Raw genomic sequence first — 16,053 nt, forward strand, 5'->3', positions numbered from 1 at the left:
TTCACCCCTTTAATTCTACCACTCTGGAGTTTGATCAACACAGCAATTTCCAAGCCAGTCAAGCCAACATAGATCTAACAGGAGGAAATAGTGCAAAACATAGTATGTTTGCTCAGCATTAGAGCACACAAATAAAAAAAAAAGCAAATATTAACAGAGCCAAGAGAAGCACTCAACTCCAATATCATAATAGCTGGGAGTTTAACACTCCACTTCAGCAGTGAACAGATTATCCAGAATGAAAAGTCAACAAAGAAATGCCAGAGTTGAATTAGACCCAAGACCAAATAGACATAATAGATATCTATAGGACATGACTCCAATAGTTTCTACTGATGTTTTTCTCATCATCACATGGAACATTTCCCAGAACAGATCATATGACAAGCCACAAGATAAGTCTCACAAATTTTAAAAAAATTGTAATTATGCTTTCTCCTTTAAACACAATGCAATTAAGAAGCCAGCAAAGAGAAAATTTTTGGAAACTTTTACCAATGCATGGAAATTTAACAGCTTAATTTTGAACAAGCAATGAATCAAGAAATAAATCAGTAAGGAAATGTAAATTTTCTTGAAACACATGAAAATGGAGATACAGGATAAGAAAACATAGATATAAAAAATAAAGAATCTAGAAATAAACCAAATCAAAGTATTCTAGTTTGGTTTCTGTTGCTGTGATAAACACCATTTAAGAAATAAAACTTTTTGTAGGAAAGGGTTCATTTAACTTACCAATTACAGATCATCATGAGGAAAAGCCAAGTCAGGAACTCAAAGGAGGAGCGTAAAGCCAAAACCAATGGAGGAAGGGAATACTGCTTATTAGCATTCTGTCAGTTCAGCTACCTTCCCACCTGACCAGGAATGGTACCACCCACAGTGGGCTGGGCCCTCCTACATCAGTTACCATTAAAGAAAATGCCCCAAAGACATAGCAACTGATGGAGGCAAGTCTTCCACTGAGGTTCCTCTTCCCCGAGTATGTCAAATTGACATCCAACATTAATCACCACACAAAGATATGGAAGGTTCCCATGGTGAAAATTAGAAAACACTAATAAAAATATGGAATGGAAAAGAAAAACTTAAAAGATAGCCAGTGCTCATGGTTTGGAAGAATCAACATTGTACAATTGTCCCTATAACCCATTGTGATGTACAGATTCAATACAATTGCTATCAAAAAGATAGTGACATTTTTCACATGGCAAAATTCACATAGCCATTCTCAAATTATACAAAATTACAAAATTTAAAAGGCAGCCAAAGGTATTGCTGGAAAAAAAACTGGGGGTGGGAATGAGGAAGCAGGAGGTATTATACTATCTGACTTCAAAACATACTGTGAAGCCATAGTGATCAAAACAGCATGGTAACACAAACATAGCTGCATAGACCAATATTATAGAATAAAAATGCAATTTTGAAATTAAGAAAACCCATGAATCTATAGCCAACTGATTTGAGAGAAAATTGTTAATAATACATACCAATAAAAAGGCAATCTTGCCGGGCGGTGGTGGCGCACGCCTTTAATCCCAGCACTCGGGAGGCAGAGCCAGGCGGATCTCTGTGAGTTCGAGGCCAGCCTGGGCTACCAAGTGAGTCCCAGGAAAGGCGCAAAGCTACACAGAGAAACCCTGTCTCGAAAAACCAAAAAAAAAAAAAAAAAAAAAAAAAGGCAATCTTTTCAATAAATGGTGATAAGAGATTGAGTACCCCAGATCTAAATAGAATTCTCAACAGAAGAATCTCAAATGGCCTAAACACATTTAAGGAATTGTTCAACATCCTTAGTCATCAGGGAAATGTAAATCAAAACAACTCTGAGATATCATCTTATACCTGTCAGAATGGCTAAGATCAAAAACACAGATGACAGCTTATGTTGGAAAGGACATGAAGAAAGGGGAACACTCCTCCACTGTTGGTGGGAGTGCAAACTTACACAGCAACTTTGGAAATCAATGTGGCAGTTTCTCAGAAAACTGAGATTCAATCTATCTCCTCAAGATCCACTGATACTACTCTTGGGCATATACCCAAAGGATGCTCAATCATACCACAAAGATACTTGCTCATCTATGTTGATAGCAGCATTATTTGTAATAGCCAGAACCTGGAAACAACCTAGATGCCCCTCAACTGAAGAATGGATAAAGAAAATGTGGTACATTTACACAATGGAGTACTTACTACTCAGCACTAAAAAACAATGACATCATTAAATTTGCATTGGCAAATGGATGAAACTAGAAAAAAAAATATCCTAAGTGAGGTAACCCAGACCCAAAAAGACAAACACAGTATGTACTCACTCATTAGTGAATGGTAGATGTCAAGCAAAGGATAATCAGGCAACAATCCACAGTCCCAGAGAAGCCAGATAACAAGGAGGACCCTAAGAGGGATGCATGGATCACTCTGGGAAGGGGAAATAGATGAGATCTCCTGGGCAAACTGGGGGCAGATTGAGGGGTTGAGGGGAAGGGAGGGGGGATGGGAACATGAGGGATCAGGATAGTCAAGTTGAGGGAGGGACAGAGAGGGAGAGCAATGAAAGAGACATCTTGATAGCAGGGGACATTATGGGGTTAGGGAGAAACCTGGTGCCAGGGAAACTCTCAGGAATCCACAAGGATGACCCCAGTTGAGACTCCTAGCAATAGTGGAGAGGGTACCTGAATTGGCCTTCTACTGTAATCAGATCGGTGACTACCCTAATTGTCATCATAGAACCTTCATCCAGAAACTGATGGAAGCAAATACAGAGATCTACAGCCAAGCACTGGGCCGAGCTCTTGGAGTCCAGTTGAAGAGAGGGAGGAGGGATTATATGAGCGAGGGAGGGAGTCAAGATCATGATAGGAAAACCCACAGACAGCTGACCCAAACTCATGGGAGCTCACAGACTCTAGACCGACAGCTAGGGAGCCTGCATGGGACCAACCTAGGCCCTCTGCGTGTGGGTGACAGTTGTGTAGCTTGGTCTCTTTGTGGAGCCCCTAGCAGTATGACCAGGATCTGTCCCTGGTTCATGAGCTGGCCTTTTGGAACCTATGCTCTATGGTGGGATGCCTCGCTCAGCCTTAATGCAGGAGGAAGAGCTTGGTCCTGCCTTAATTTGATATGCCATGCTTTGTTGACTCCCATGGGAGGCTTTACCCTTTCTGAGAAGTGGAGAGGGGGTAGAAAGGAGGTGGAGGGAGGGGATAGGAGGAGAGGAGGGAGGGAAAACTGTGATTGGTATGTAAAATAAATTTAAAAAATTAATAAAAAGCCTGGCGGCAATGGCACATGCCTTTAATCCCATCACTTGGGAGGCAGAGCCAGGCGGATCTCTGTGAGTTCAAGGCCAGCCTGGTCTACAGAGTGAGATCCAGGACAGGCACCAAAACTACACAGAGAAACCCTATCTTGAAAAACCCAAAATAAATAAATAAATAAATAATAAAATTAATTGAGTACCCACATGCAGAAGGAAACTAGGCTCCTATTTCTTTGGGAGGGGTATACATATGTGTCTTATTAGTTTTCATACAATATATTTTGACCATGTTCATGATCACTTTGATCATGAACTCCTCTCAGATCCTTCCCACTTCTCTACCCACCCAATTTTATAATCTTTCTCAAAAAAAAACCCTACAAAAACAGACAAGAAAAAAAAAATGCTAAAGCAAAACAAAAGCTCACACACACACACACACACACACACACACACACACACACACACACACACAAAGGATATGGAGCTTGTTTTGTGTTGGCCAACTACTCCTGGGCATGGAGTCTGCCCTGGAGTGTGGTTAATACACCCAGTGACCCTCCACTGAAGAAAACTGGCTTTGCTTTTGCCAGCAGGTATTAACTGCATAAAACCTTCATGATTAGAGATGGGACCCTGTGTCTATGTGCCCCTCTCAGTCCTGGGACCCTGTCTGGATTGAACCTGTGCTGGTCTTATGTGTGCTGCCACAGTCTCCTGTGAGTTCATATGTACTTCAGTCCTATTGTGTCCAGAAGACACTGCTTCCTTGGAGTCATCCATTACCTCTGGCTTTTACAATCTTTTCACCCCTCATCTGAGTAGACTCTTGAACAGTAAGGGGAAGTTTGATGAAGACATCCATTTAGGATTGGGTGTTCCAAAGTCTCTCCATCTTTGCACACTGTGCATTTGAGGATTTCTATGTTAATTCCCCTCTACTGTAAGCAGCTTCACGACGAGAGCTGAGCAAGGCAACGATCTACAGGTATGGCAATGTGTCATTAGGAGTCACTTTATTGCTGTGTTGCTTTAGCAGAATAATAGTGGTAGGTTTTTCCCTAGGCCCATGACCTTTCTAGTCTCAGGTTCTTGGACACTTAGCCATGTCAGGCATGAGTTCTATCTAATTGAGTGACCTTTAATCCAAGCGAAGAGTGGTTGGTTATTCCCATAATACTTGGGCCACCATTGCACCAGTACATTTGAGGCAGGTCTCTGTTGTAGGTGACAGGGTTTGTAGCCGGATAATATTGATAACTACCTTTTTCCTCTGGCAGTGTGCAGAGTACCTTCCAGCACCATGAATGCTAGTTTGCTAATCAACAAGGGTGAAACTTCTAGCTGGGAATTAGCTGAACATCTCCATTTCATTTTCAATGACATAAGTATGTGATATCTTCATCAATAGGACCTTACCATCACATTGTATAGAACAACCAATGGTCTGTGATCTTTAGGGGGTCCATGAGATTCCTTTGTAGGCCCCTATCTCTTAGAACATGAAAAAATAACCTCAAAATGGACTAAATGCTTTATAGGACCAAAGCCATAAAATTACCGTAATAAAACATAAGAAACTTCATTCAGGACATTGGAAAGAGCAAGGAATTTTTTTATAATATCAAAACCATAGCAAATACAAGCAAAAATAATCAAATGAGATCATATCACTAAAAGGCTGCATAGCAAAGGAAACAGTCAACAGTGAAAAAGACAATATTTGCAAAGTATATACCTGAAAAAGGCTTGGTATCCAGAATGTGTGAGCGACTCTAGAAACCCAATATGAAAACAGTAAATAATAAAATTTTAAAATGGGCAATATATCTAAGTGTACATTTCTCAAAAGAAGTTATGCGAAAGACCAACATATACATAGGCAAATGCTCAGTGCCACTAATCCTCAAGAAAACACAAATCAGCATCACAATGATCTATTTACCACTGTACCGTTAAAAAGAGCTATTATCAAAAAGACTAAAAATAGCAAGTATTGGTAAAGAAGTAGAGAAAAGGCAATTCATACACACAGATAGTGGGAGTGCAAATCAGTAGAGTGACGGAAAACAGTACGGAATCTCCTCACAAACTTGAAGTTGTCACTCTCTTATGGTCTAACCACCTCACTACTTTGGTATACTTCCATAAGAAATTGAAGTCACTATGTCAGAAGCATTCATACTCCCATGTTCAACACAGCACAAATCACAATAGCCAGTAGAAGGAAACAGGGTGTCCATTAGCTGATGGATAAAGGAAGGAAATGTAGTATATCTATCCAATGGAGACTGTCCCGCCATAAAAAGAATAAAATCCTCCTTTTATTTGTGACCACATGGACAGGACTAGAAGCCATTAAGTCCAAAAGCCAGACACAAAGACAAGGAAGTGCCACAAAAGCTCACTCCCGGGTCTCTTAAGATAATCTCATAGAAATTCACAACAGAATACTCAATTCCAGAGAACAGGAGGACAGAAGTAAAGATGGATGAAAAAACATCAATCAGTGAGTATCAAGGTACAGTTGCATAGGAGCAAGGAACTTGTTATCACCCAGCAGAGTGACTACAGTTAAGAATAATGTATTGTATATTTCAAAAAACTGGAAGAAAGGTTTTTCATAAAGAAATACTAAGTGGCTGCATAAATAAATATGTCCAGCCTAATTTAAATGTTATGTAATGTATACATACATTGAAATATAACCTGGCACCCACTTAATTTATTCAATTTTTTGACATGTATGGGTGAATAGGAAATTCTCTCTAATTTTAAAATGACACATTAACAAAGGATGGTGACATGAGTATATACTAACCCATTGTTATAGAACTATAGCTTTTTAAAAGACAGTGTCAGACCATGTAGCTCAGGCTGGCCTCAAAACTCACTATTCTTCTACCTCAGCCCCCAAAGTGCTGAGGTTATAGGGGTACACCACCATACCTGGCTTTAGAACTTTAAAAATGCTTTCATGTTTTACCGATGTAATGTGTTTTAACAATTTTGAGTCAGAGAAAATATTTTCATTTTCATTTTGACAGTAAGAAAGCAGAGATTTCTCGGGAGTAATAACGGCTTTTTGTCCTCCTTCCTTACCTGTCCCTGCTCACTGCTTACGACTGTATCAGCAATACCATGATTACACTACACCTCCACGTGTCTCTTTGGACTATGGCTGCCTAGTCATCCATTGTCTCTAATGCCTGAAGCCTTAGTCTTGCTCTTTCCCTTGTTAAGCAGCTACAATTTTTTTTAACACTTGCTGTCAGAAACTTTTTTCTTCTCCTTGAATTATAACTTTGAATCTAGTTTGTCTTTGTGTGTGTGTGTGTGTGTGTGTGTGTGTGTGTGTGTGTGTGTGTGTGTGTGTGCTCACCTTGTGGCATTTTTGTAGATATTTCAGTCTTTTATTCTTATAAAGGGCAATTTCCAAAACCGTACTGATGGCATTCCTATAATCACATCTGTAATGTGATTTGATTAGTGTGGGAGTTTCATTTATTTAACATTTACAGGTTAGCTATTATAGGAAAGGAAACCATTATACTGACTCAAAACAGATGAATGTTTTCTAAACCAACAAATCTTTGTGCCGTTCATCTCAGCATGAGAAAAACCTGACATTTAAAAGCTGGAGTGGAAGAAAAACAGTCAGATAGACTGGTCTCCTGGACAACCTGGGCTTGGGTATTAGGAGCCTGCGCTAGAATGTCACTACCTGTGCGTCTTATGATTAGTGTCAATGATTTTCACCAGGTGTCAGCCCCATTCCGCCTTGCAATTCTTCCTGAGTTTATGGAAGTTGGATCTTGAGAGTAATCTAAAACTACATAGCTATTCCCTGTTGAAAAACTAAACAAAACAAAACACGTGACAGCAAGGATCTTGTCACACACGCAAAAATTGCTTACAGATCTTTAGAAGTTGAACATAGAAAGTTTTGATAATCATGCAAGCTAGAACATTTTAATGGATGCCCATTTCAATTGTTGATATGATGGTTTCGATTTTCATATTTTCTTCTCTAAAAAAGTGTACCAGAAAATTAAAATAAAATTTGGAATACTGAGGGTACTTGCAAGAAGAAATGGAGAGCGAGTGCCATTTTTCCACAGGAGAAACTATGCAACCCACGGACAGACTGAATGTTACATAATTGGCATTGTAGCTAATCATGTGTCTGTTAATTAAGGCTCAATTCTATTGTATGTGGTATAAGAAGAGCATTGCCAAAGAGTTATAAATAATTTGGGATGGGTAATTTAAAATTAAAACTGTGAATAGCAATAATGCTAAGAAGTAATCTTTTAAAAAAGAAAGCATTTTCCACAGCTGAAAAACCAACTGTAGACCATAGGAGTGGAATCATTAGCAAAACTAAGTTCTGAGGACAATAGAGGATAAAGTGAATGTAATATTTTAAAAAACAACTTAGTAAATCATTTAAAATAATGGAATACTTTTTATATAAGTTTGTTCAACATTTTTACAATTTAGAAGAGATTTCAAATGCATCGTCTGATTCCCACCACTGACAAGTTATATTGTGCTTATTTCATACAGAATTGAAACTCACAAATCCAAGATTACAGAGCTACTAAATAACAGATTTGTAACTTAATCCTAATGCTTTGGCTTCCAAATATAGTGTTCATTGCATAAAACCCTTCTTAATCCTCCAAGACGTCACATTTCTGTGGAAAGCAAACTTGATTGTCTTAGTTAGGGTTTACTATTGCTGTAGTGAAACACCTTTCTCAAAGGAAAGGGTTTACTTGGCTTACACTTTGGCCACTGTGTATGATGATCACTGTTCATCATCAAAAGAAGTCAGACAGGAACTCAAACAGGGCTGGAACCTGGAGGCAGAAGCTGATGCAGGGGACATGGAGGGGTGCTGTTTACTGGCTTGCTCATCATAGCTTGCTCAGCCTCCTTTCTTATAGAACCTAGGACCACCACCCCAGAGATGGCACCACCCAGAATGGGCTGGGCCCTGGAACATCAATTACTAATTAAGAAAATGCCCTACAGCCTGGACCTTCTGGAGACATATTCTCAATTGAGGTTCCCATCTTTCAGATAACTCTAGCTTTTGACAAGTTGACATAAAACTCACCAGTATGTTGATCATTCAGACATTAATTTATAAATTTTAGAATATTGGATTAAAGACTAAGTATCCAACCATATGTATGTTTACTAAATTAGGAATTATATTAACAATACAAATAAAAGTAGCCCTATTGTTCTATAAGATGAATAAAAATGTTTTTATTCATTAGTCATGTATTTATTTAGTATCTCGTCATTGTTAAGAACCTGGGAACTCAATATTAAACAAGAAAGGCAATAGTCCAACATCACAAATATTTTATGCTAAAAGTAAAAATTAAATAATGCACCAAGGTGAAGGATTAAACCAGTGTATAATAATGTTGTTAGACACCGGATGCCAGGGAAGCAAAGACATTGATACCATGCATATCAAGTTTGGTCGTACACCCAAGAAAAAGGGCCGAACTGGGCGGTGGTGGCACACACTTTTAATCCCAGCACTCGGGAGGCAGAGCCAGGCAAATCTCTGTGAGTTTGAGGCCAGCTTGGTCTACAGAGCGAGATCCAGGACAGGCACCAAAACTACACAGAGGAAACCCTGTCTCGAAAAACCAAAGAAAGAAGGAGGAGGAGGAGGAGGAGGAGGAGGAGGAGGAGGAGGAGGAGGAGGAGGAGGAGGAAGAGGAAGAGGAAGAAGAAGAGGAGGAGGAGGAGGAGGAGGAAGAGGAAGAAGAGGAGGAGGAGGAGGAGGAGGAGGAGGAGGAGGAGGAGGAGGAGGAGCCAGGACACAGAAGACTTAAAGGAAGAGTAGTTTTAGATAGATTATTTTAACTATATCCTGATATATGTAGATATATCAGCAATGACAATTATTCTTCACACTATTTTAATGAATATATGAAAAACTGAATAGCCATAACTCTTTTTCATCACTTATTAGACATGACTAGAAAATAAACGTTTAACTATGAAACATTTAAAGCTGATCCTGGTGGAACACATCTTTAATTCCAAACTCCAGAGGCTGAGGCAAGAGAATCACAAGTTTGAAGTCAGCCAGGACCTCCTAGCTCTCATCAACGTCACCTTGCCTCAAAAAAAAAAAGAAAAAAAAATCAGAAGGAAAAAAAGAAGGAAGGGGAGGAAGGAAGAGAGCAGCAGGAAAAAGGGAGTATTTGTAAGCACTTAATTCTCATTGACAATGGTGTTGTTTTCTTCTATTGCAAATCAAGGATATGCATATGAAAATAAGCAAATAATGAATAATAATAGAAAAGTTACTTTTATCAGGTCTTTTGCTTTTCTGCTCTGTGTGTGTGTATGTGTGTGTGTTTCTTGTGTTTTTTTCTTAGTTTTTGTTTTATCATTCTGGTTTGTTTGTTTATTTTGTTTGCCTGGTTTGTTTTCTAAAGGGAAAAAGAAGGAAAGAAACAGCCTGGAGTTGAGTAGGTGGGGAGGTGGGGAGGATCTAGGAGGAGTTGGGAGGGGTTAGAATATAGTGTATAAAAATGTGGTTTTCGCCGGGCAATGATGGCGCATGCCTTTAATCCCAGCACTAGGGAGGCAGAGCCAGGTGGATCTCTGTGAGTTCGAGACCAGCCTGGTCTACAGAGACAGATCCAGGACAGGCACCAAAACTACACAGAGAAACCCTGTCTTGAAAAAAAAAATGTGATTTTCAATAAAAACATATAGATACTAAAATTTACAGTTCAGGGAGATAAAACAGCCCTGGTGATTTATGATTTAGCTCAAGGGATATAGCACTTTCCTTCAAACCTGACACCTGAGTTCAATCCCAGAAGCCTGTGTACAGGTAGAAGAGAGATTTCACAAGTTGTCCTCTGACCTACATGTGCGCTACACCATAATTCACCTATACACACATACATGCAGTTTTCTTTTTTAAAGTGTAACATTTGGTCCAGCAGGCACTACTGCCTAGTGCCAAACTGAGTTTGGAGACCTCAGTTCAATCCTGTTCAATCCACATGGTGGGTGGAAGGAGAGAACTGAATCCCAACAGCTTTCCTCTCGACCTCCATAGCTGCACCCCTAAGCATTGTACACACACTAAACAAAAATGTTCTTAAAATTTATTCATTTTTTTAAAAAATTATATAACAAAAATGTGTCATTAACAATAGAACCTAGTATTTGTTAGGCAACACTAAATTTTAAACATATTTCAACTTACCTAATTTGCACAAGCATCCTAAGAAATACTACTAGATATATTCTGCAAATTTGGAAACTTGAAATAAGTAGCCAGTTAACTTTCAATCTGTAGAATAAAACACTGAGAAAAATCAATGTAAAGGGAAAAGATTTCTTTTGGCTCATGGTTTTGGAGCTTTTGGTCCATGCGCACTTAACCCTGTTTCTTTGGACCTATGACAATGTAGTAGATCATATGAAGAAGAAAACCTGTTCATCACATGGCTCCCAAGTCACAAAAGAAAGAGAGAGGTGGGTAGGAGGTCCTAATGCCCCTCAGGTGTACACCCACAACCATCTGCTGTCCTTTCCACAAGACCCCTATCTTTCAGGCAAGGCAGCCAAGGCTAGTTTCCAGGGACTGACAAGCAAGCCTCTAGTGGATGGGCCTTTGGGAGACATTTAAGACAAACCATAACACTGCCTGTGGCTCCATGACCAGCAAGGTGCTAGAACTAGCAATGAAACGTGGGTCTATCTGGTACCAAAGTCCATACTTTCATGTTAGACCATATTGCCACTTGGCCTAATAGGGAAGGATCATGGTGTTTCTTTTTCCTATGTCACCCTTAGGAATTACTCTCACATTCAGAAAAGAAAGAAAAAAAAAAAAGGTAATATACTTTAACAAAGACCTACTGACCATAATATTCTATTAAAATTAATGACACTAATATAAAATGGTGGGTTGTTCCTTTTAGATAAGCCATGTTTTCAAATAATAAATAGAACTGCTGAGGGGAAGAATAGCAAGCATGAAGATTAATAATCTACAGAAAAGATGAAGACAGCAAATAGCTAAATAAAACTTGTATTCAGCTATCTACTAAAATATGTGTTGTCCCACTTTTAACAACTAAAAAAAAAAAAGAAAGAAAGAAAGAAATGACTTAGAATTTAAATAGTAGAGATAATACCTGGCCAGACAGAGGCAGATCTTGAGTACAAATTATAATTATTTTGTACATATTGTAGTTTACAAATCACTTGAGTATCTTCCAATGAGAAATAATACAAGGAATATTTATTCTGACCTATTTTAAAAACACACATTGTGTCATTTTCTATTTGTGATCACCTGTGTTACCACCACATCTGAGCAACGTTGCTCCCAAAGCTGGACCGCTACCACTGATGGGAGCGGACCTTGACTCTGGATGTAACCCTGATGGCAAGGACTGGCATTTCCCTTTCCTATTTATAGAGAAGTTTTTATATGAACTCAGTACTTGACTCTCATAATAATCTTCAGAAGTAATATTAGCACAATTATGTTTTAAGATGAAGAATTTAAAGTTCAACTCTTGATTTTCTTCATGTAACTTTCAGCAGATAATGCCGCAGATGGGACTCCAGCGCCCAGCAGCCTTGGCTGCACTTGTCAGCCCACCCACCTTCCAGAGCATCACACCTTACAGGAACACGGCATTGAACAAGCTTCTCATACTAATTCTGCACCCATTTTGTAAAAGTTAAGTTACAAATAGTGTTTGATGAGGAAAAGGAATTACAAACGGTCCAGGAGGAAAGGGGTTAAAGGAGTGGTTTTTCACGGGCCACTTAGTGGCACCATGATAAAAAGGCATGCCAAGTAGTTTATATTTGGAAAACGGACACTTTGAAAAGGTAAACTTTTACACTCCTTAAATTGCCCCATTTCTTTTCTTCTCATTCAAGTAGATAACCGGTTTGGTGCTTTATTGCATCAAGAGGGGTGTGGCCAGCGTGCACACACACACACACACACACACACACACACACACACACACACACACACACACACGTTTATTTATTTATATTTAAGTTATTTCAGTTTTGCTTTTAAAAAACATAAACACAAAAAGTTTGTCACAGAGATGAGAGGTTCTCAAGTACAGAGGGATTTCTCTGGGCCTCTCCTTATTCAAAGAAAAACAGATGAAACACACACACTCTCTCACACTCACACACTCATACTCACACTCTCACACACTTACAGTCATTTACAGTCATATACACTCACCACTCACACACACATTCACACATACACACTCACACATACACACTCACACATACACACCTCTCTCTCTCTCTCTCTCTCTCTCTCTCTCTCTCTCACACACACACACACACACACACACACACACACACCTTTAGACTCAAAGCAGCAAAAATGGGCTTGATACAAACATTAGGCTGAGCTCGAGGAATCCTGCTGAAGAGAGGGAGGAAGGATTGTAGGAGACAGAGGGGTCACGGACATCATAAGAAAACCCACAGAAACAACTGACCTGGGCTCAAAGGGACTCATAGAGACTGAACTAACAACCAGAGAGCCTGAATGGGACTGACCTAGGCCCTCTACCCATATGTTACAGTTGTGTAGCTTGCTCTACTTGTGGGACTCCTAACGGTGGGAGCAGGGGCTGTCCCTAAAGTTTTAGCTGGCTTTGGGGAAGTATTCCTCATACTGAGTCGCTTTGCCCAGCCTTAATACAAGGGGAGGAGCTTAGTCCTACCATTGCAACTTGATATGTCATGCTTTGTTGACACCCGTGCTGAGGCTTGCCTTTTTCTGAACAGAAACAGAAGAGGAGTGGGTTGTGGGGAGAGGGGGAGGGGGGAAGGGGGAGGGGATGATAGGAAAAGAGGGAATGGAAACTGTGATGGGGTGTAAAATAAATAAATAAATTTAATTAAAAAAAAAAGAATAGGCTTGATAGGCTCTTCTTCCTATCAGCATTGCTAGAAGACAGCAAGACTGAGAAAGGAAGTCATCATAATATATCTAGGCAAACAGAAATTCTATAAAATAAAACATAAGTCAAGGACTTGGAAGTAGAATCTCTATCAGACAAGAAAGAACTATGTAGGCACAGAAACTCCTATCTCAGAGGTAAATTATATATTTATATATATATATAAAATGTTATTATATATAAAATATTATAATATATATTTATACACACACAGAGGAACAGATACACCACACAAAGTACCACACACTTCAGATGCAAGCCCAACTAACCCCAGTAAAGTATGAGCAATCTTTTTTGTTTTTGTTTTTGGTTTTTTTTTTTTTTTGGTTTTTTGAGACAGGGTTTCTCACGTAGCTTTGGAGTATGTCCTGGATCTCACTCTATAGACCAGACTGGCCTCAAACTCACAGAGATCTGCCTGCCTCTGCCTCCCGAGTGCTGGGATTAAAGGTGTGCACCACCACCACCCAGCAAGTAGTGACCTTAAAACAACAGAATTATTTTGTTCTCTACTCAATGACTAGGAGTAAAAATTACATTTGAATTATAAAAATTGGTATCTCCTATATATATAAATGAGAGTCCCAATCGAGGCTGGCAAGATGATTCAGCTAGTAAAGTCATGCCACCAAGCCTGGGGACCTGAGTTCAATCCCTGAGACCCACATGGTAGAACATGGTAGGACATGGAGGACAGAACTAACTCCTCTGATCTCCATACATTCACTGTGGGGTATTCATATATGTGCACACATATGTGCACAATAAATAAATGTAATTTTAAATTTTAAAATAGTCTAATTGATTATCTTATAATATATTCTCCTAGTAGCCTAATAGTCTGAGAATGGTCTTTTTTCCACTGTATCCTACTGGTACTGTGGAAGAACAGGAGGAAGACAGTGAGGATGCCAATACAGGATATGATAACGTAATTCATTCTACACTGACTGGTAAAGTTCTATTATTTTCTTTATCTTGTGTTAAATATCACATCTTCCCTAGATGGCGTTGAGTCTTCTCCATCTGTTTCTATGGCAGAGTATGTTAACATAACTATGCAATTATTAAAATTGCTCACTTCCACATCTAGTCCTAACAGATTTCAAGAATCATAAAGACAGGAACTAGAAAAATGGCTAACAGTGGATAAGAGCATTTGCTATTCTTGCTGAGGACCCATATTCAGTTCCCAGCACCCATATGGAGGGTCATAATTACCTGTAACCCCAGAGTACTGGACATCCTCTTCTAGCCTCCATAGTCACCAGACATGCACTTGGTACATATAAATAAATGCTAGCAAAACTTCTATACATATAAAATATTTTTTAAGTTTTTAAAAAGAACCATAAAAGCACAGGTGGAATACCATTTGCCTCTCTAAAACACATCTGACAGATGGTAAGAACTCAATGAACCCTTATTGGGTGGATAAAGGATTGAATTCATTTGCTCTAAATGCATACCTTTTAAAATAATTTAGATTATTACCTATGAAGGCTAATAAAAGAGAATCTAGTAAATTTCTTTCCAATCTTACTATCAAACTTCAATGAGAGAGCTCCAGAATGTTCCCAATCAAATAAAAGCCTTAGAATCCCACCCCAACGGGGTTAGGTAGAAAACCTCAGGGGCTAGCAAGATAGTATCATCAGAAGAGAGAGGCTACAAAATCTTATCCATAATCTTTGGAAGTTTAAATGAAATGATTCATTTTCACAGGAATTTTTTACCTTGCATTGTTCCTCTTGATCTTTTTGGTTTGTTGGTTTGTTTTTGAGACAGGGTCTCAACTCTGGAGTCAAAGCTGGTCTGAAGCTTACTGTGTAGCCCTGAGTAGCTTCAAACTTATGTCAATCTTCCTGCCTCAGCCTCCTAAGAAATTGGATAACAGGTATGAGACATCATGGCCAGCTCTTGATTAAAAAGGCCTAAAATAAATGGGGTCAGAACCACCACTTCATTTTAGAGGTGAATAAGGCCATAAGTCTTGAAATAGCTTTGCAAAACATACTAAAAATTGAACCCATGCAGAAAGCTTACTAGCTGGAATTTGAAATGACTGACTGGACAGAAGAGTCTGGGTGAAACTCATGATCCTTTGCTGACAAAGCAGCCTACATGGAGGATGCAGAGCGCTTGTATCTTTGCTGCTCCAAATTCCAGAGCAGGAACTGTGACTAGAAAATAGATTCTGTGCTCCCAATATAAAAGGTGGTGTGCATCTCAGCCTCATTATAAAATACTTAGTAATCGCTGACATGATAACTGTAAATATTAAGAAATAAGAGGAGATAAAGAGAACATATGATTACAAAAGAATAGTGTCCTTATAGTTCAGTGAATATAGTTATATAATAATCAGAAACCAAACATGAATGGATTGAATGCCTTAACTGAACATTTTTTAAATCCAATTTTTTTTTTTTTTGGTTTTTCAAGACAGGGTTTCTCTGTGTAGCTTTGCGCCTTAAATCCAATGTTTTATGTATAGCTTCTCACTGACTAGACTGCTACCCAAAAAAAGTAAGTAGTAGCAAGCCTAAAATGAAGATTAAATGTTCTGTTTTGAATGGATCTCTGAGCAGTTTCCCCAAAACCTAGCATGTCACACCTCTTATATATCAAGTCATTACTATATTATTTGCAACTTCCAATATATAGCATGTATAAAATAAAAACAATTAATAGATCAGTTTACCTCATGGCTGTTGTTTGATTCTTAACATACCTCTAAATCAATATGTGAAGACAAAA

The 16,053-nt window shown here is 38.8% G+C and overlaps 1 protein-coding gene across 13 annotated transcripts in view; it reads right to left on the reverse strand.

The window, feature by feature from the left end:
• Positions 1 to 16,053, reverse strand: part of Dlg2 (discs large MAGUK scaffold protein 2) — a 1,877,153-nt gene that overhangs the window by 1,856,118 nt on the left and 4,982 nt on the right. The window contains exon 1 of one of the 13 annotated variants that reach the window (XM_052714319.1): positions 15,030 to 15,051. The exons of the other annotated variants lie outside the window; for them this stretch is intronic. Within the exon in view, the coding sequence (XP_052570279.1) occupies positions 15,030 to 15,036 (7 nt within the window). The 5' untranslated portion in view covers positions 15,037 to 15,051. Of the gene's footprint in view, positions 1 to 15,029; positions 15,052 to 16,053 lie in introns of those variants that run through there. 13 annotated transcript variants of the gene reach the window in all.

Source organism: Peromyscus californicus, unplaced genomic scaffold (assembly GCF_007827085.1).
Source record: "Peromyscus californicus insignis strain IS unplaced genomic scaffold, ASM782708v3 Scaffold_4__1_contigs__length_199733344, whole genome shotgun sequence".
Classification (NCBI taxonomy): domain Eukaryota; kingdom Metazoa; phylum Chordata; class Mammalia; order Rodentia; family Cricetidae; genus Peromyscus; species Peromyscus californicus.